The 23286-nt window shown below is 37.8% G+C and overlaps 1 protein-coding gene and 1 non-coding gene across 2 annotated transcripts in view; both read right to left on the reverse strand.

The window, feature by feature from the left end:
• Positions 1-20112, reverse strand: part of LOC134671517 (dopamine D2-like receptor) — a 307997-nt gene extending 287885 nt beyond the window's left edge. The window contains 1 exon segment of the mRNA XM_063529383.1: positions 19704-20112. Coding sequence (XP_063385453.1) covers positions 19704-20060 — 357 coding nt within the window. The 5' untranslated portion in view covers positions 20061-20112.
• On the reverse strand, positions 7746-7817 carry Trnap-agg (transfer RNA proline (anticodon AGG)). Its single transcript has one exon. It is a non-coding gene; the product is annotated as a tRNA-Pro (tRNA).
• Positions 20113-23286: the final 3174 nt, after the last annotated feature.

Consider the following 23286-nt stretch of genomic DNA (forward strand, 5'->3'; position numbering starts at 1 on the left):
GTGTAATTTTGCGAAAATTAAATACGGTGGACCACAATTTAAAAAATATTATATTCAGATAAATATGCAATGGATCAGAGGCCCTTTAAAATTTTGTTAGTAATACATATAGTTATTGACAGTGTAATTAATTTCGCCATCATAAATCCGCAGATAACACCGGCATCAATGAACTAAAATAATTATTTGCTTTTATCTATCCGCCATTACATTTCACTTCAAGCTGTCACAGTGCAAGCTTACAAATAATAATACAAAATGGAAACATCTGCAACCAAAGCAGGCAGGGCTAAGGAAAAAATGTGCAATTATCTTCTTGAGTGTTACAGATATTGACTTTAAATGCTAATATACCATCTAAAGCTGAAAGTATCGTCTATATAGCTCTACACTACTACTCAAACAGTTAGTAGTCGCTTACTTGGCACCCTTTTAAATCCTAAGTTGTTAATCAACGCTATTACAGCACTACTTTAGCGCTCTTCTACTACAACAGTTTGTAGTCACCTATATGCAACCCATATAGCTCCTAAAGAATTAATTAACACTATTGTAGCTCCACTATACCGCTCTTATGCCTCTTTTTTTATCCGCTAACCCTACTGTAGCACTTTTATAAATCTTATGGTGATAAAATTTGTGCCCAATCCGGGGTTAAAACGGGGTTATAGCCGGCTATAACTTCTATTTTTAGAGTACTAACAACACCTAAAGAGTAAATAGGCGCTTATATAAATCTCTTCTAACCCTTAAATTTAGCGCCTAATGTTAGTTGGGAGATGTTGTTGACTTACTATAGGATGCATCTACCTATACCTTATTTGAAACAGGTGTGTAGATTTCGAAAATGATGATCATGACCAATAAAACGACATCCATGAAGACTTTTATGACATACTGCATGGCCGTCATTTTAGATTCCAAAATGATCATCATTTTCGAAATCAGGGCCCCCTAAAACCTAAAATGACATATATGACGACTTTTATAACATAGTATATGGCCGCCATTTTGGAATCCAAAATGGTCATCATTATCGAAATCTGCGCCCCCCAAAACCTATAAAACGACATCCATGACGACTTTTATGACATAGTGCATGGCCGCCATCTTGGATTCCAAAATAGTCATCATTTTCGAAATCTGCGCCCCCCAAAACCTATAAAACGACATCCTTATGATATAGTGCATGGCCGCCATTTTGGAATCCAAAATGGTCATCATTTTCGAAATCTGTGCCCCCTAAAACCTATAAAACGACACCCATGACGACTTTTATGACATAGTGCATGGCCACCATTTTGGAATCCAAAATGGTCATCATTTTCGAAATCTGTGCCCCCTAAAACCTATAAAACGACATCCATGACGACTTTTATGACATAGTGCATGGCCGCCATCTTGGATTCCAAAATAGTCACCATTTTCGAAATCTGCGCCCCCCAAAACCTATAAAACGACATCCTTATACGCATCTACCTATACCTTATTTGAAACAGGTGTGTAGATTTCGAAAATGATGATCATGACCAATAAAACGACATCCATGAAGACTTTTATGACATACTGCATGGCCGTCATTTTAGATTCCAAAATGATCATCATTTTCGAAATCAGGGCCCCCTAAAACCTAAAACGACATCCATGACGACTTTTATGACATAGTGCATGGCCGCCATTTTGGAATCCAAAATGGTCATCATTTTCGAAATCTGTGCCCCCTAAAACCTATAAAACGACATCTATGACGACTTTTATGACATAGTGCATGGCCGCCATCTTGGATTCCAAAATAGTCATCATTTTCGAAATCTGCGCCCCCCAAAACCTATAAAACGACATCCTTATGATATAGTGCATGGCCGCCATTTTGGAATCCAAAATGGTCATCATTTTCGAAATCTGTGCCCCCTAAAACCTATAAAACGACACCCATGACGACTTTTATGACATAGTGCATGGCCGCCATTTTGCAATCCAAAATGGTCATCATTTTCGAAATCTGCGCCCCCCAAAACCTGTAAAACGACATCCATGACGACTTTTATGACATAGTGCATGGCCGCCATTTTGCAATCTAAAATGGTCATCATTTTCAAAATCTGCGCCCTCCAAAACCTATAAAACGACATCCATGACGACTTTTATGACATAGTGCATGGCCGCCATTTTGCAATCTAAAATGGTCATCATTTTCAAAATCTGCGCCCTCCAAAACCTATAAAACGACATCCATGACGACTTTTATGACATAGTGCATGGCCGCCATTTTGGAATTCAATAAGGTCATCATTTTCGAAATCGGGGCCCCCTAAAACCTACAAAACGACATCCATGACGACTTTTATGACATAGTGCATGGCCGCCATGTTGGATTCCAAAATGGTCATCATTTTCGAAATCTGCGCGCCCTAAAACCTATAAAACGACATATATGACGACTTTTATAACATAGTGCATGGCCGCCATCTTGGAATCCAAAATGGTCATCATTATCGAAATCTGCGCCCCCCAAAACCTATAAAACGACATCCATGACGACTTTTATGACATAGTGCATGGCCGCCATTTTGGAATTCAATAAGGTCATCATATTCGAAATCGGGGCCCCCTAAAACCTATAAAACGACATCCATGACGACTTTTATGACATAGTGCATGGCCGCCATGTTGGATTCCAAAATGGTCATCATTTTCGAAATCTGCGCCCCCCAAAACCTATATAACGACATATATGACGACTTTTATAACATAATGCATGGCCGCCATTTTGGAATCCGAAATGGTCATCATTTTCGAAATCTGTGCATCCCTAAAACCTATAAAACTACACCCATGACGATTTTTATGACATAGTGCATGGCCGCCATTTTGGATTCCAAAATGGTCATCATTTTCGAAATCGGGGCCCCCTAAAACCTATAAAACGACATCCATGACGACTTTTATGACATAGTGCATGGCCGCCATGTTGGATTTCAAAATAATCATCATCATCGAAATCTGCGCCCCCAAAACCTAAAAAACGACATCCATGACGATTTTTATGACATAGTGCATGGCCGCCATCTTCATCTATATTTTGTTGCACACTTACCTTGGCCGCAGACGTTCGGAATTTTCATTCAGTTTCCGTACGGAATGACAGGTAGGAACGGGACGTCGCTCTACAAATGTCATTCCGTTCGGAAAATGGGGTTGGCCGGTCGAAGTATTTTGAAGATGGCGCCAGCATAGCTTGCCCTGTCAATCCCTAGAATTGTGTCAATTTTTTGTTTGTAATGAATATTTATGTCCTGGATGCCAGTCATTTAAGCCAAATCTCATAAACAAAGAGGCAAGATATGATGGCGCCATCTATGCAAACCTTTGACAGTTGCCAACCCCATTCCGAACGTCTGTGGCCTTGTGGCGAGGCTAAAGTCGACAATGGATTGAAAACGTGTGCGAATATAGTTGTCAAATCAAAGTCAGTAAATAAGAACAAAAAACTATACTCGTCCTTTTCTTTCGGGTGCTAGTACTGGTGTAAGACAAAGATGGTACGATTCTCTCTGTCTGTGTTTGAAACGAGACAGTCCTTTGACAAACTATAAATTGTAAGCTCTGTGGAGCCTTTAACTGATTCACCACACACAGGCGAAAAATCAATAAAAGTCGGACAAAACCTAAACATTCAGGATTATTATAGAAATCGTATTAATGCACGTTTGCCAACTAATAAAAACAAAATTACAATTATATTATGACATTTATTAAATTTTGATCATAATATCTGGTTCTTCTAAAAGATTTAAAACATTTTGGCATATGGGAAGCGACTTTTTACTACCCAATTTTCTTAGTCCTGTTATATAAGGATCGGAAGACACTAATAGTACATTATTGTCGAGGCTCGGAAGTAGCTACTTGCAGGCTGAGGATTCGTTTTAAACGGACGACCTTGGGAGTCCGTTTAATTGAATCCGAAGCCAGCAAGTAGCCTTCCAGCCGAGTCATATATAGTGCTTTTCTCAAAAATGGTGCAAGAAACATAAATATCATAGAAACATTTTACAAAAGCAACGTTCTTACGTATATATTTTCACAGAGAAAAGCCCTTGCCGCCTTTTTATTTTTTTAATAAAAAAATAGAAGTGTATTTTTCTGCCGAAAATACGCCAACCTATTTGAGACAACTAAATAGTCGCCGTACTAATCATCTGTTTGGCTGTTTAATGGGCCTGTGCCTTCATTTGATATGGCCATTTGAACTTTTAAAAAGTTTGGAACTCGACAAATAATGGAATTTGTATGCAACATTGCAGTCCCAAAATCGCGACTGCAATGTTTTTAACTTTTTAATTTTTGACTGACCATAAACTCCGCGCTTCGCGACCTATTTTTTAAACGGCAAAGTCGACTTTGCCGTCCATTTTTGAGAAAAAGTTTTTTCCATAGCCATTTGCCTAAAAAAAATGTGACTAAGCGCTCATGCTTGATTACACTAGTCATCGATTAAAATGAAAATTTTGTTAAAACGTCGCGTAAGGTCGCATAAAATAATGGTTGTATGTTAAAACCCAAGTTCTGTAGTTTCTAAAATTGATAATATCAAAACCGGATCTATCAGGAAGTTGTACTTTTCTCCTTGGTGAAGTTGAACAATATGCAAAAAATACAAGACATTACACTTATTTTTTTTTATAATAAACAAGCAAGCATAGCTATCAAAAGTAACTATTAGTAATTAGGTTATTACCTCCTAGAAGGGTATCCATCATTAAATCACAACTTTCTGAAAGCAAACGATAAATAAGTAAGCACATAAGTAACACTCGCAGAGCAGTAAAATATTCGCCTTTGAACAAGTCGAACTTTGGAATGAGAACGTGTCGCGTAGATGACTCTAACATGAAAATGATTATGCGAGTAGCGTGCACTGTTTATTGGACTACCCGCTAAGATTGGTTTTTGCCTGTTGGGGCTACTTAGAAGTTTTTTGGTTTTGTCCGACTTTTATTGATTTTTCGCCTGTGTGCACCATAGAGATTAAAATAAACTGTATCTGTGGTAAGCGGTAATGTTTCTTGTACCTATGGAGTGTTAAGTAGAACCTCTACCTTCCATAGTTTCTTGCCAAATGTCAAATACCTACACTATGTTTATTTTTATCTTGCTAATTATTTCAAAATGGTAAATTTAAAGACGATATTATAAAAGTGCAAGCCGAGCGCTTTCATTTGATACCAAACTCGACCATACTTTCTTACAAAAAAAATGACCAGAAATGCATGACCCCTCACAAATAGTTTTTTAGCATTTTAAGCTGTTCTAGCTTAATAACATCTTGATAAAGCCTGCTCATAATTTAATGACTAAAATTTACTGCCCTCAACTACACGTTTACCCAATTTCATTTAAATTAGGACAAAGGGTCTAGCCGTGTTTGTATGGGGCATCGGCCCCAGAAACCAAATTGATTGCCGTTTTGCCAATTTATTAGGCCAGATGTAAGATGCTATTTCACCAAAAAAATAACCCTAAAATGCTGCAGGTTTTTGAGAAAATTAAAAAAAAAGAAATTTGGTTTTAATTTTTTTTTATCTAAACTACCGAACCGATTTTTTTGTAACTTATACACATTATGTAAGTAATCTAGATGAATTATTAAAAAAAAAATGGAGTGTCACATATCCTTATAACTAGTAATATTTTCACTTTTAATTTTTCAAAATTTTTTTTTTTACTTTTCCGAAATAGGGACACCCACCAATTTTGGGTATTTTATGTATAAATTAATGTTCTATAACATATATTTTTTTCAAAAATATTCAATTGGCTCAACAGGGTAAAAATACCGTATGTATGTATGTAATGTATGAACAGACACAACCGGGAGAACTCCCGGTCCCATATCGACCACCGCGCCGCTCTGTACGAATTTGAATTTCGAACGTAACAAATTGCTAAAATGGACTATAATATAGTCTATAATAGCCGCATACAGCCAATAATAATAATATTATTATTATTGGCTGTATGCGGCTTGGTTCTCGTCGCGTCACGAAATTAAAAAACCGGCCAAGTGTGATTAGGACTCGCGTTTCTAAGGTTCCGTACATAAGTCCGACTCACGCTTGACTGCACATTTCTAATAGGTTTTCCTGTCATCTATAGGTAAAGAACTATTTTGAGTATTTTTTTCAAAATTTTAGACCCAGTAGTTTCGGAATTAAAGGGGGGGAATGGTCATTTTTTGGCTATTTTCTTAAATAACTTCGAACCTATGTATTTTAAAATTATATAAAAATATGTCCATGTTTGGGTCACGAATTTACATATGTGTACCAAATTTCGACTTAATTGGTCCAGTAGTTTCCGAGAAAATAGGCTGTGACAGACGGACGGACAGACAGACGCACGAGTGATCCTATAAGAGCTTACGTTTTCCTCTAAGGACAGCGGGCTTTTTTCTATATAATCAATCGCATATTCTCGAAGCCGTTTGCAGATATTGCTAAGAACGTATAGTTAGACCGTAAAAAGTCTGCAGCGATGTTGATAGCCCACGCAGTGCAAGTGTCATTTTAAACGTCAAACTTCTATGAAATTATGACGTATACTTAACACTTACACTGCGTGGGCTATCAAATACGCTGCAGACTTTGTTTGGTGCGACTTTAGTGATGTAACGATCTTGGAGATTTTGAAAATATTTTGTGTATAATCTCCTTTTTTTCCATTGCAAGATCAATATCAACGCAGCTCATATTAAAACGGAACTTTTTAGTGAGCCGCGTTTCCCGCCTTTTTATTTTTTAATTTCGTGACGCGACGACAAGCAACCCGCATACAGCCAATAATAATATAGTCCATTTTAGCAATTTGTTACGTTCGAAATTCAAATTCGTACAGAGCGGCGCGGTGGTTGATATGGGACCGGGAGTTCTCCCGGTTGTGTCTGTTCATACATTACATACATACATACGGTATTTTTACCCTGTTGAGCCAAATGAATATTTTTGAAAAAAATATATGTTATAGAACATTAATTTGTACATATAATACCCAAAATTGGTGGGTCCCTATTTCGGAAATATAAAAAAAAAAATTGAAAAATTAAAACTGAAAATATTACTAGTTATAAGGATATTTGAAACTCCATTTTTTTTTAAATAATTCTTCTAGATTACTTACATAATGTGTATAAGTTACAAAAAAATCGGTTCGGTAGTTTAGATAAAAAAAAATGAAAACCAAATTTCTTTTTTTTAATTTTCTCAAAAACCTGCAGCATTTTAGGGTTATTTTTTTGGTGAAATATCATCTTACATCTGGCCTAATAAATTGGCAAAACGGCAATCAATTTGGCTTCTGGGGCCGATGCCCCATACAAACACGGCTAGACCCTTTACTTAAGTTCTTGAGTATCAAACTATCTTCTGACAGTTCAGCTTAAAAACATCGAAATGCCGGGACGTGCCGCTAGCCGGCCGCGTGTCCGAAGTCGAATGTAAGAACTTCGCTTCGCTTCGCTCGCTCGTTCGAAAATGAAACGGAAGCGAACATGGATCTTGGTTCAGATATAAAATATTTCACCCAGCGATGAACCTATTTTAAAATGTAAACATATACAAATACCTACTTGTAAAGTAACTGGGGCAACCTCCAGTTATTTCACTAGAGACAGGAGCAACTGAGAATCCTTTTAGTATTTTAATTTAGGTAGATTAGAACAAAATTAAATTTGGTAAAATAAAATTGGGCTCGTCCGGGATTTGAACCCGGGACCTCTCGCACCCTAAGCGAAAATCATACCCCTAGACCAACGAGCCGCTTGTCATGGTTGTCAATTCAAACAATAAGATTCTCGAGTAATAAAATATTTTCGATTAGATTATATGTACCTAAAGGTACACTGTAATCTTCTAGCTCATAAAACTTGTACAGTCAGCAACAGAACAGGCGTTCAAGATGATCAAAATACACCGTTATAATTTAGGATTTAGGGATGAGATGTATGCGGATCATGGTGAACACTTTGCCGGCTTAGCAAGTTATCTTGCTGACTGTATAATAAGAATATAAACTCAGGCGCTGGTGGTTTCAGGTGTATTTTTAACATATTAAATATATTCAAACTTTCAGAAAGAGAACCGCCTCAACTTAATTGTATGCGTAATACGTGTAACATTGCTTCAATATACATATTATGCAGTGTTGTTTGATCTCCCAGCGATGATCCGGACTATGAATATTAGTGCAGCCGCCGAAGCGAGCGTAAGTACCTGGAAGTATTATAACAAGAGCTAATTAAAATTTCAGGCTCGGATACATAACGCGAAGTTTTAACGAAGCGCGGTTTCGCGAAACAGAATACTCGTACAACACGCTCGCGTGCTTAGTGATCGAGCATTATGCTCTAATTATCCCCCTGCTCCCCTGCTTATTTACGGCTCGACTCGATGAATGAAACTCTAACGACGTCGGTTCGTGGCAACGGCGCGGCGAGGCCCGCGAGCGCCGAGGAAGAGGGTTTTATTTTGTAAATTATTATAGACTTAATCTTAATTCGTCATTAATTTAATATTAGTCTCGGCGCATTTCGCTTCCAATTACAGAGATTAGAAATATTTTATTACCACGTTCATTGAGGCAGACCATTTAATTAACTTTCAGTTGGTGATGTAGTTATCGTACCTTATGTTTTACTATGCATTGCAGCATCAACCGATCAAATATGTTCGAGATAGATACGATCGAGATAGATATGTTCGAGTTACATACGTAAGTATTTTGACGAGCCCCTTTTCAGTGGTAGTAAAAGTTAATAATTATATAAATAGTTAGTACACTGAGAGAAAAGTACAACAAAAACACACTTAGAATTACAAAAATAAACTTAATCCGGGGACAAGGAGAGTTAACTAATAGGAACAAACTGACTTTTGCAATTTCTATTAGTTCTTGCAATTTCTATTATCTGTTTGTTGAAATTATATTTGGGATTACTGAGCTGTTTGTAGAAATAAATAAACTTTACAGAAATAACTAGTGAGACGTCCATAATTATTACTAAAACTTCATTTTTTCCCCCAGTATAGAACTGTTTTTTAATTCCTGGTGATGATTTTTCTCTCAGTGTACGGGGATTGTTTATCGGGCCTTTAACAGTCTGGCCTTTAAGAGCTTAAGTTAAATGCATGCGTTAAACAATCACCATGTATTTTTAATAATAAATAAATATTTGGCGACAATCTTACCTATGTGCGCAAAGCTTGTACTACTTATGTGTACTAGGCGACGATAAATAGGTATTTCATATATGGATGGATGTGGATTTATCTATTTCCAAACCTTACCGAGATTCGAACCCGGGAACATCAGCATCATAGGTAGGGCAGGCCAGACAGGTCGTCATTATAATATAATTCCTGTACTATTAACACCGGGTGAGGATACGTTTGTGCCACACGCCACTTTCATTGGTTTTCAGGAGAGCTAAAAGAAGCAAAAAATATTTTTTGAAAAGTTTTACATTAGGAAATATTGAATATATGTTTAAACATATGATACGTGCCTTTCCTATTTATAGCACCTACCATGCAAATATTTTAACATTTTCATGAATTAAAAGCATTTTTATTTTTGCCATGTCCGTTTTGATGAGTAAATGTTATTGAACGTAAGTACCTACAATTGTGTGACATGACACAAAAGTTTTGGGCATGTCACACTTTTGTGATAATTTTCTGTTAACAGAGTGTAATTACCCTATAGTAAAATGCTTATACGAGTATATGGCACAACACAACATTTATGAAAAAACCAAAAATTCCAAATGAATATATATAAGTCCTGACGCTGACATTCTCGATAGCATGTCATTGTGCCGCAGAGGATTACCGAGGCGGAGTTTAAACATCGACATATTAGCCGTCATGTCACGATCGCGATCCGCGGCGGCCCCCGTGCCGGGGCGCATCATCATGCCGCCGGATTGACTGCTGATACTGCAGCGCGGCAGCGCTCTCCAAAAGTCTTGCATCAAAAAAGTAGTGATATATGTACTATAACTTATGGATAACTGAAAGACAAAGGAGTGGTAAAATTGTGTCAAGACCGTTAGTAGTATTCTGTCTTCCTCTATGGTATCGTGGGTCACGCACCCTCGACGTGTTCTAAATGCATGGGCCTCATTATAAAATGCGACAGTCGCTTAAATGCAACAAAGCATTAATCAAATGGCCGGGCCAAGTCAATCAAGTTTAAGAATGAAGGCTAGTGGAACGCAACCAGACAGTCTATTTTATTATATTAGAGCTACTCCGGAGCGCGCAAGCCTACTGGATTTAAACAAGAAAAATGTTTTTAACTAAGCACGCCCGGGTGTTAAACCCTTCGCACGCGACAGATTACAGAATTTGCAATTCAAACAAGGCCCGTATAAACAGAGAAAAAAATGAATATTTGGGGCCGATTAAATCAGCACGTGGCGGTAATTCGCGGCGCAATCAGCATTGATTTAGTGCCGTACGCGTCCGGTCCCGGTCCCCGCCCCGGGCCCGGCCCCGGCGGCGCCGCGCCGGCTCGGGCTCGTCACGGACCCGTGTGTCGCTCGCAGGACGGTTCAATGTCACCTACCGTACCACCTACTAACAGCAACACAACTGATCATTGCTGCATTGGTAGACCTCGAAGCCTTTTTTTAAATTTATTTAGAACATGAAATTACATTTTCCTGCGAGTTTTCTCAACTCTAGGGCATAATCTTGGATTTTCTCATTTGGTAGCTGGTTTCTTTTCCTAAATTCCGCTTTTTCCAATGTCGTTGATAGCGTTTTTACATATTTATCTTGTAGTTTTTTTATTAATTCTTCATATGTAAAAGTCTTTGGTTGTTTAGTAGAACGTAAGTCAGTGTTTCGAAAACTTTGGCCGTTTATTTGGTGATTAATAAAGGCACTTTTTTGTCTTCAGTTTTATCATTAACTAAGATAAAACATTCAAACTGTTGTTCAAACACTTCCCACTTCTCTCCATCAAATGATTTCAACTCGCCTAGCGCGGTCATTGTTGAGGGACGCACTTTTTGTTGTCGTTTTCTTTTATTCTTGAAGTGATCACTCAATTGTTTTCGTAACTGGTCCACGGTTTGAGGTTCATTAGGTTCTAAACTCTCTTCTTGTAAAATTTGAATGAGTTCTGGTTTTTTGCATTTGTAGATGGAGCCTATTTTTCCGTTTTTCACTTCTTGTAAGTATAATATTCCACCTTTCCTCTAAATTTTCCTCTTCCATCAAATCTGCATCTTGATATTCTGAGTCCGACATTAATTTATTGTAGTGAAATAACCTGTACGCGTGGCAGCCATCAGTGCCATTACCATACCTATAAAGTGTCACAAATATACCACTTAAAGTTTAAATCACTTGTAGGTTTTAGTTTTATTACACTAATCGTGCACACGAGGCACTTGTATCTCGCAATTAATTAATCTATTCAGGCCCCAATTTCACCACGGTGACAGGTGCGAGAATTGTAAAACATCACTGTTACTGACGTTACAGGCATCCATGAGCTACGATTGCCACTTACCATCGGGCGGGCCGTATTCCTGTTTCCCACCATCATTATTATTTAAAAAAACTTTATTATGTTTGAAAAAACAGATATTTCTCTTGCGAAGTTTCTGACAATTGTCAAGATTTAGAAGAATTGTAGGTAATTCTTGACAGGTAATGAGTTATATGTCGGAATTTTGTGACAATTGTAGTGTTTCTGTGACAATAAATTGTCATAAACTTAGCAAGAGAAATATCTGTTTTTTTCCGATATAATAAGGACAAACGGGAATACGGCCCGCCCGATGGTAAGCGGTAACCGTAGCCCATGGATGCCTGTGACATCAGTAATAGTGGTATTTTACAATTGTCGCACCTGTCACCGTGGTGAAATTGGGGCCTGATAGTAATTTCATGTTATCAAGCAGTTATAACATTTTAAAAAATTATAGTGTTCTTGAGGCCCCACATTTTAACTACCTATTCATATTTATTAAATCACATTTACATACAACCGGGTCTAATAGCGAAATAGTTTGTAAATGTGATTTAATGTGTTTAAAACGCGAACGTTTTAAATGTTACTTATATCTACGCTACAGGCATTTTGTTTATAAGTAAGTACATACAATTACATAACTAGCTACAGCCACAAATTATTGGTTTTTAGGTATCACCTTGTATATTAAATACTTTACAAAGTGTAAAGAGATCAAAATGTGTCTAGTCTTATCGGAGATACGCTCCTGTTATTGTATCGCGTTTTGTATTTTTACTCAGTAAGTACAGCATTGAAGTGCAAGTCGTATTGTGCGTGGAAATGAAGTTGCCATTTTGTAAATAAATAATAACATTCAGGTACCTAAGCCAAACAAAAGTGTTAAATTTAAGCGGGAATGTAACTTTACTGTGAAATACCATACAATACATACATATTAGGTCTAAATTATTACATACGCTCTCATAAACCGTGAGTTTTATACTATAAAGCAAAAAATATTACACCTAAAGCCAAGTCACAGTTACGCACACATAAGAAATAGAAATTAACGATCCTTGTATTTTTGAAAACAATCACAATCTACCGTAACACCAGCTGATTAAAACACAACTTGTCATTGACAGTGACAGCCGTGTATGACAACTTGACATAACGGATGCGTTCAGAAATAAATCTTCGGTTTGTTCCTAAATCAATCAAATAAAATTGTATAATGAATTGCCTGGGATGCAGATTGAATATCGACAGGGGGGAACTACTTGCTTGTAAAGAGTGTAAGGATCCCTATCACTATCGCTGTCTCAATATGACGTCAGCCTACTACAGAGAGCATCAAGACACCTTGCGAGCTCACTGGACATGCCCGCGATGTGACAATATCACAAGACGACGCCGGAATGACGATGAGACTCCAGCATCCCCAGCATATCTAGACCTGCATAGGCAAACGGCACAAATTTACAATTCAAATATCACAGATATGTCAATCGTCGATGAGTCTCACATGTCGGAAGATACGGAAATAAATATTAGCTCACAAAACCTTCCCAATGCTTCAACCACAAACGATTCAGAGATTTGTGAGTTAAAAGCCCAAGTTAGTGCCTTGACACTGCAATTAGCAAGCGCCCATGAAAAAATCGACCGGCTAAATGCAGATATTGCTGGACTTAACAAAAAGCTTTTCGAACATCAGAAAAAAGGGATCATTTACAAAAAACTACTCACCGAAGCGGGGCCTATAAAGAAACTAACCCCCTTAAAAAAAGACCGACTAGTTATAACGCGAAATAATGAAGAGGTCATTGACAGTGATGATGACACACCGCAGTATCTTTCACCCGCTCGTTCCTCACTTAAGGAACAAGAAAACCACTATGATCAGCCATACAATAATATTCCCATAGTATTGGAACCGAAATCGTCAAACACTTATAGCGACACAATAATTAGCGATCATACTACAGAAAATGTAACGGATGACAAAGAAATCACATGCAACGCTCCTGAAGTATGTGACAGAAAATTATGTATTATTAGTAGTAACAACACTAACAAGCTACTTCAAACTGCGCTCGCTTTTTTTGAAAGCTATAAAATTTGTCACTACCTCAATACAAGCGCTGGGATATACCAGCTACTAAACGACGTTGAATTAAAAGCACAAGACTTTTCAATGGAAGACTACGTAGTAATACTGATTGGTGAAGCTGATTTTCAAAACACTATGGACTACCACAAAATTGTTAGATTTCTAAGATCAAAGCTTGAAAAAATTAATCATACGAATATAATTATATGCTCACCGAATTTCCGACTGCATAACTCGGGAATATTCAACAAACGAATTGAATTATTCAATAAGATACTGGGTAGGGATATCTGTAGGTATGAATACGCTTACTTGTTGGATAGCAATAAAAATCTAGATTACACATATAAAATGTTTAATAGGCGATCAGGTATGATAAATAATACTGCCATGAAAGTTATATTTAGGGACTTAAAGGCAAAAATGTTAGCAATAGATTGCTATAATCACAAGGAATATCATAACAGTTCCCATTTAACTGAGGAAGATGAATTACACGGTCAAAAATTAAGGATACCACTTCTACAATCGAAATATGTATCTAATAGTACTCAAACTGATAACAGTTTTTTTCGAGCCTAAACATTTCGATTCCGAGGAACTCAACTGTAAATTTAACACCCTTGTAATATTACATCAAAACATTGCAGGTCTATTAGCCAAAAAAGATTTGCTTGAATTAACTTTAAAAGATTTGTATGCCTACAACGGTACATATGTAGATGTAATATGCTTGTCTGAGACATTCGTTCGAACAGGAGACGAAGCAAATATTAACATTGAGGGTTTTGAATTAGCAGCTTATTTCTCAAGGTCAAAAAGAAGAGGAGGAACTTGCATCTTGTGTAGAAATCATTTGGAAACGAAGCCTCTTAATTTTCTTAATGAATTAAAAACCGAATTTTGCTTTGAAGTTTGTGGAGTAGAAATTAAACATCTCAATTGTATCGTAATTTGTATTTATAGGATTCCGAATTGTAGTTATATTTTGTTTTTAAGTAGAATGGACGCTCTGTTAAAAATTGTTATAGCAAAAACAAGAAAACAAATAATCATAGCGGGCGATTTTAATATTGATTTTCTGAAGCCGTCTCACCAATTAGATGAATTTAACAACATCATCCAAAATTACAATTTTAAAGCCCATATCAATTTACCTACAAGACAAAATGCCTGCATTGATCAGATATTATCAAATGTTTCGGACGCAGTAGGTGAAGTGCTTCCATTAGATCTGTCTGATCATAACACAGGGCAAATACTTCGAATACTGAAGCCTGGAAAATATATTCCCTCCCCATATGAATATGTCAAGAAAAGAGACTTTAGCCATGAACTCGTTGAAAAGTTTCATCACACTTTAACATGTCTGTCATGGAATGACGTGTACTCGGAACCGGACGCTAATGTTGCTTTTAACAATTTTTATGATTTGTATACGCTATTCTTTAATTTGTGTTTTCCTATTTGTAAAGTCAGAGTTAAAAAAACACGGCATTGTACTAAATGGATTACTAAGGGTTTGAGAAATGCTCTAAAGACTAAACGACAACTAAGATATAAGTTTTACAAAGACAAGACAATGGAAAGTAAATTGAATTATAACAAATACAATAAATTGTTAAAAAAGTGTATATTAACATCTAGAAAGTTAGATAATAAGGCAAGACTAAATAATGCTAAAAATATCTCGAAAACTAGTTGGGAAATCATAAATAAAGACACAGGTAAAGTGAATAAGAGAAATAAACTTATTGACAAAATTACATATAATAATCAGACCATAGATAAACCAAATGACATTGCAAATGTATTTAATAATTTTTTCATCGACACCACTCATAATAATTTAAATTTTAATAATATGGTTAATCAATATGACCATTTTCTTCAATTCAACAATACAAATATGTTCATTTTCCCCATTGACTCAATAGAAGTAGTAAATATAATAAAAAAACTGAGAAACACCCGTTCGGTGGGCTATGATGACATCCCTACACATATAGTTAAGTCAACAAGCGACATTATTGCCCCTGTACTTTCACATTTAATCAACATGACCTTTCAACAGGCAGTGTTTCCTGATAAGTTAAAGATTTCCATTGTTAAACCTATTTTTAAAGCAGGAGACAATAACTTTCCTGGAAACTATAGACCAATTACGCTTATACCTATTTTCGCTAAAATCTTGGAGAAAGCAATGTATACAAGGCTGTTGTCTTTTATTAAAACTAGTGAAATAATAAGTGACCACCAAAATGGCTTCCAAAAAGGTAAATCCACCACATTGGCCACATTTAATTTAATAAACAAGATAGTTGATAATGTAGATAAGGGTCTCAAAACTGTTGCCATATTCTTTGACATGAGCAAAGCCTTTGACCATGTATCGCATAGGTTACTACTAAAGAAATGTGAAGCCTATGGCATGAGAGGACTGGTAAACTCGTGGATTGAGAGCTATCTCAGCAATCGTCGCCAAATAGTAGAAATAGTAGGTGTAGATGATGAGAAAATGCAACAGAATTATAGCTCAAACATGTTATGTAATAGGGTTGGAGTACCTCAAGGGACTATACTTGGCCCTTTATTGTTCCTTTTATACATCAACGATTTACCTCTAATTACAAATCACAGTTGTACCTTATTTGCGGACGATATCTCAATTGTTATTTGCGATAGGGATAATGAAAATTATGAGAATATTATTAATAATGCTATTGCTGACATAATTAAATGGTTAAATGATAATAATTTACAAGTTAATATTGATAAAACAAAGTACATCCAATTTATTAATAGAAGAGGAAAGAAGGAGAAACTGCATATAGCCTATAATGGACACACTCTCGTAGAATGCGATACCACTACGTTTTTAGGATTTGCCCTAGATGATCGATGTACTTGGAAAACGCATGTGGATAAGGTATGCTCAAAAATTAATAGATTTGTATATGTTTTATGGCGTTTGACACGCATAACTGATATGAAAACTGCTATAATGGCATATCATGCTTATGTTGTATCCAATTTAAGGTACGGTATATTGATTTGGGGCAATTCATCATATGTAAATCATGCCTTTATAGCACAAAAGCAATGCATTAGAGCAATATGCAACATCCCTCAAAACTGGCCTCAAAGAACATCCTGTGTAAGTTCTTTTATAAAATTGAAATTGTTAACGGTGCACTCGATTTATATATACGAAGTTTGTGTATTTGTTAAATTGCATCCCGATATGTTCGTCATGAAAAGAGATATAACACATTTTAACACTAGATATCCTGACAGGCTAGTACTCCCTAATATGCATACAGTTATGAAAAATAAAAGCTGCTATGCAATGTGCGTTAAAATATTTAACAGACTGCCTGACGAGCTTAAACAGCTACCACTTAATAAATTTAAAAACAAACTGTACTCTTTCCTTGTTGACAAGTGTTATTATAGTCTGAATGAATTTTTAGATAAAACTATCACTTCATAATCTTTTGTAACAGTCCACGTTAATGACTTAACTAGTTTAATAATGCATGTTTTGTTTTAAATAATAATATCAATTAAACTTAAATTTAGTATAATTTTAATTTGCATGGCTTTTTAAAGCCTAAATGTGTACGGCTCTATAAATAATAATGTAACACCATTGTATACCACATTTAATGGCAAATAAATATATTTCTATTTCTATTTCTAATTTACACAAATATGAGAAAAAAGTTAAAAATAAAATACGAGGTTTTTAAACATATGAATTTTACATGTAAACTGGTTTACACGTTTCATTATTTTCGATATATGTATTTAATTCAGTTCAAGCCTAATACATGGAATACATGGAATGTGCTTAAAATGGCGGATAAACCAATGGTCAGTTTTAACTTTATTTAATGTTAAATGCAAATTATATATTTGTTAATGAACTTCACGTCAAGATTGTTTGCGTTATAGACATTCGTGTGTTCTCTCTTAAAATGCAAGTGCTTTAAAGGTACACACATGTGAACCATTATTCAGAAAACTGCACTATTTGTGTCCACCAAATGCGCTTTTGCAGCGGATAGGGTACAACGTTACTAAAGACTGAATAACAGTGAACCTGTGGCACCTTTGTAGTGTTTACCTACCTACATAGAATCGCAGTAAAAAATAGGTATATTATGACACGTTATTTCTTTTGCGGCTTTTCAGTCCGCGCCCGCGTAAGTGGCTCATTAAAGGTTCTTAAACAACTGATGTGGACCTAGTGTGGAGTTATATCATTCAGTGTAAGTAACTTTTCGATTTCATAGCCAAATAGATCAAGTAACTCCGCTCGAACTCGTAAACACGCCAATCTTTCGCCAAATGTGATTTTATTACTACCATTTTATGACAAGAGGAAATTCATAAGCCCTAAAATGTTTATGTCGCCAAAATAGTGTATTTAAGGCACACACTCTCCAGCGGGCGGACTGCGTGGGTGGGGACTGAGACTTACAGATACCGATCAAGGGTTTCGTCACGAGCATTTAGGGCTGATATTTATAATAAAATAAATTGTGTCACAAACGTTAGTCGTAGAGAGTCATGTGTCTTTGAGTATTCTGGGAGTGTACCTTATGGCCATTGGCCATGCAATATTTTTTTCTGAAATATTTGCTTGTTCAGATCAAGGAAAGTTGTCGCATTTAAACTGTTGTCGTCTTCAAAGACACCCGTGGCAATGTGCAAAGTGTACGGTAACACGCTCCGAACGGCTTTCCACAGAATACGAACTCGCAGAACAACAGCTTCCAGCAAACCTACCAGAGGCTCCACGATCACACGAACGGGGCACATTGCTCAAACAATTACAGTTTGACGAATTCGAACCGGAAAAAAGCGTCGGAATTCTTCCAACTAGAGTGGGACAGTAGTGAACCCGGCGAATTGTACTTAATGTCTCGCTCAAAGATCTACACAACCTGTCCTTGTAAAGAAGTCAGGAGATAGGTACGTCAAGGCCGGATAGAGGATACTAAATACCTAAGTATTTATACGTACGCTTTGCTTCTACTTTCCTTATGCGCACTGCCAAGGAATGGAATTCCCTGCCGGCGTCTATATTTCCGTGTTCTTATAACCCGGCAACCTTCAAATCAAGAGTGAACAGGCACCTTCTGGGCGAGCTCGCTCCATCGTAGGCCGCGTCTACGCCTCGGCTAGTCTGTGGCCATGAGTAAGCCCATTCATAATAAAAAAAAAAAAAACTATTAGCTAATAGTTGAACCTCATAGAACAAGAAAACGAAAAAAAAATAGCTATGCGTCAGTTTATGCTTTTTTTCTTCATAACTAAACGAAATTTGTGGCTGGACTCAGCTAGATGTGATTTCTTGAGTTTAATCCTCTGTATTTAATCTACTCTAAACGTACACGTTCGAAGAATCCCGAATTACGGCGCTGACGAGAGACGGAGCACATGCAAGCGGAGCGGTGAACAAGGAACGAATTAAAACTTAGCAAATTGGAATAGTTCCGACCGGAATGCGACTACATGTTGTGTAGACAGTGTCGACGACAGGCACGTGTGCGTATCCGAATCTATTACTGGTGCTCGATTTAAACACGCCTCTAAAATGTATTTGCGAACCTGTTACAGCCTCGTGGCTCATTAACATCGATTACAAAATGTATTAGTAATGTCTATCGCAATTACGTACTCAGTAATTAGATCGCTCGTGTGATGGCCTAGGTAGTGGTTAAGAATATTCATCAAAACGTATCTGGTGTTTGGGAAGGCAGGTAAGGCACGTTGTTAATATAGATAGGTATCTACAGTGTGGAAGAAATGTATAGGCCTTGAAGAGAAAATGTCTTAAAACTCTAAATTAGCTCATTTTCATCTGGGAAACTGGTATTAGTCCGGTTTGTTATTAGTCCGAAAAGCGACCGGTACCTAAAGTATCAAATGATATTTTGTACATAAATCCCAAAACTCATTGATACACGAATTTAAGAAATCCTCTTTTTTTTTGCCATTTGGCCATTGAAAAACCATCGTGAAAAACTAGAAATATGAAATAATAATAACTGACCAGATAGTAAACGCCGAAAGGCATCACGACGACCGCCACGAGCAGGTCGGCGAGCGCCAGCGACACGATGAAGTAGTTGGTGGCGCTGCGCAGCGCGCGCTCGCGCCGCACCGCCGCGATCACCAGCACGTTGCCAAACAGCGTCAGCGCGGGGAACACCAGCAGCAGCAGCGCCCACGGCCGCCCCGCGGACGCCTCGGGCGCGCCGCCGCACCACGAGCTGTTCCACGCCCAGGAGCAGTTGGCGGCGCTGACGTTGGGCTCGTTGTAGCTGGCGTTGCTGTAGAAGTAGTCGCTGAAGTCGCGCACCAGCGCCGCGAACTCGGCGTCGGCGGCCGCGTGCGCCGGCGCGCCCATGCCGCTACCCGCCGCCGCCGCGCGGGCTCACACCCATCACGACCGCCTCACACACTACCCTGCAACAATAATCACTGTTTACCTACTCTTGTTATTATATCACGATACCTAATGCAAGTGACACCTTATGGAGAAAAGTCCCAGTATAACTCGCCGCCGCAGGGCCCAATGGATTCGACTCTGCGATTGAAATGAGATGTGCGTAATCGAATCCTTAATTGAAATGTGCGTATACAGGCAAACAGGGACAATTTACTAGATCTTTCTGAGACAGAAGTGCGAGACAAGGTGCTTTCTTGACGACTGACGCTTTTTAAACTAAGCAACACACTAAACATATGACATCCCTATTTTTCTTCGGGAATGAAAATATCTATTACGATGTACGAGTATATGTATTGTACTTACATCTTTTACTTTTATTGCTAACATTGAACTACATAATATTACTAATCGAACGTAATTCAATGATTGCTAAACTGAATCTCCAGGCAAAGGTCATTGAGTTATTATTAGGTACTATAAAGAAGCCATACCAAATACCAAAAAGCGGCCACGTGCGCATCGCCCATGAAGGGCAGCAAGTAACATAATAAAATTGCGGTTTACGATTTATGAAGTATTAAAAAAAACTACTCAGGTACTAGATCTCGTTCAAGTTTGCATTATAATAAATAATAAAAAATAAAATAAATAAATATTATTATATAGGACATTATTTTTACACAAATTGACTAAGCCCCACGGTAAGCTCAAGAAAGCTTGTGTTGTGGGTACTCAGACAACGATATATATAATATATATAAATATTTAAATACATAGAAAACAACCATGACTCGGGAACAAATATCTGTATTATCATACAAATAAATGCCCTTAACAGGATTCGAACCCGGGACCATCGGCTTCACAGGCAGTGTCACTACCCACTAGGCCAGACCGGTCGTCAATTGCATTGGTAATGTACATCATATATTTTATTTAGTTTTATCATTCTCTTATTTTGGAAGTTACAGGGGGGGGACACATTTTACCACTTTGGAAGTGTCTCTCGCACAAACTATTCAGTTTAGAAAAAAATGATATTAGAGACCTCAATATCATTTTTGAATACCTATCTATAGATACCCCACACGTATGGGTTTGATGAAAAAAAAATTTGAGTTTCAGTTCTCAGTATGGGGAACCCCAGTTGCGAATTACCTATTTACACGTGTAGGTATATATAAGATCGTTGCTGAAGCCAGTTGATTTTTTAGTTTTTCATTAAAGTCGTATTTTGATAGAACATAACGACACCGTCCCGGGCCCGGGTACGTGGACAACGCACAAACCGCAGAGTAGTCTATAATAGACACGTAAAGCGAGCGACCGCCGCGCCGCATCCATCACCAGCCGCTAATACTGCTCGCTGTTCAGACTTCATTGCGAATGATTGATCGGAGAAAAATCAAACCGACCCCCTCCACCCCCTCCCCCCCCCCCACGCCCGAGGCATCATCCATCACCGCTGTCTTCGCGACGCCGGCAATTACTTAATCCTACCAATTATCCTGCCGCTAAGAATGAACACGAACCTCCATATTTTGCCGATCGGGTTGAGCTTTAGAAATCATATCAGAGACGCTAACCTTATTAGGTAGTGTTTGTTTGATCGGGTCGGACTATCAGAATGTGCCTATGCATATGACAAATGCATATGATGTCTTAGCTTAGAAAACGGGTTTATCGTGCTATAAGAGGAATTATCAGCTCACAATGAGCCTCACACATTCATCGCTTCTCAAAGTAAAAGTAGTTTTCAGATCGCCTTAAAATACCTATGTGATGTGGGTAATCTCTTTGCCAATAAATACCCATGGTTACTTGTGTAGAAAGTTGAGTCCACAACGGCACAAAAGTCTTAAGTATATTGTGAGTAATTTCGCTTGTAATAGTCACAGATTTTTTCAAGTTTTCTCGTTGTCGGGAAGAGCGTGCTTGGACAATGCTGACTGTATTATGAAGATATTCATAAAATCTCGCCCGATATCAGCCCAGAACTTTAAATCTGCAGGTGATCATTATTATTTACAGCATCACTATATGGTAAACTCGGCTCAAAAAGCAATGTAATGATGAGGTTGCGGCTCGGCGCGGCGTGAGCGTTCTGCATGGTGGACGCGGACGCGGACTGCCCTCAATAACCGAAGGTCGTTAGCATAACGGCCCTTTATGGAAATGCGCGACTACTATCAAGGCCCGACAACCATTCAAATATTTGCTATTGATTTAGTATTGATATATCTCATATATTATGATATTACCTATTATTGGTGCGAACGTGATACAAAGAGAATAAATCAGCCTCAAATCAATAGGATACTTCGAAAATCTGAATGCACCTCTAGGGCGCAGCCGTGCAAACGGACAACCCTATTTAGGATACAGTTAGCCAAATGGTCGGTTTTACCGCTCATCACGAACATACCCAGTAAATCTAATACATTCGATAACGAGTAGGACACCGCGAATTCCATCACGCTCACAGGGTTTTCTTGGACCGCATACAAATAAGGCACGTGCGTTACCTAGTGTATGTAGTGTTGGATTTACGAGGGACTCACATTCTTCCGCTAAAAACAAATCAATCAAAAAATTGATGGTCAACAGAGCGAGTCACTGAATTCAAAAGCTATAATAGCTTCAATGAATTAAATTCCAGATCAGAATCGCGGGCGCCGCCAGTGTCAAATAAAAAGTCAGGTCCTTCGAAGGGCGTCGGCGGCGGCGGCGGGAGGACTCGCGTCGCGGACTTTTTGTTAATGGCATTATAATTACGAGCCCAAGCGCGCCCATCAAAAGTTCATTACGAGTGCGGGCACTAGGGGCGCCGGCCCAGGGGCGGGGGTTACATTACCTTTTGATTTATCATTTCATTTGGTGCCGTCTTCAACTTTGCTTAATTCGTATGAAGTGTGATTGCGTTCACGAACTTCGATTGGTAATATGTTGTTAGAATAGAACGCGCCGCGCCGCTGTTACCTACGGGCTGATTAGAACAATGCAATGCTTATAACATATCAGTTTATATTTATTATTAAACTAAGCATTTCCAATACCTTTTCCAAAATAACATCCTTATAATACTTTTATGCATGTATCTTATACTACTTCTATTACATTATTTTGGAACCGATCCTCCTCCTTGCGTCGTTATCCTCAGTGCTGAGGGTCGTGACCTCCC

Source organism: Cydia fagiglandana, chromosome 15 (genome assembly GCF_963556715.1).
Source record: "Cydia fagiglandana chromosome 15, ilCydFagi1.1, whole genome shotgun sequence".
NCBI lineage: Eukaryota > Metazoa > Arthropoda > Insecta > Lepidoptera > Tortricidae > Cydia > Cydia fagiglandana.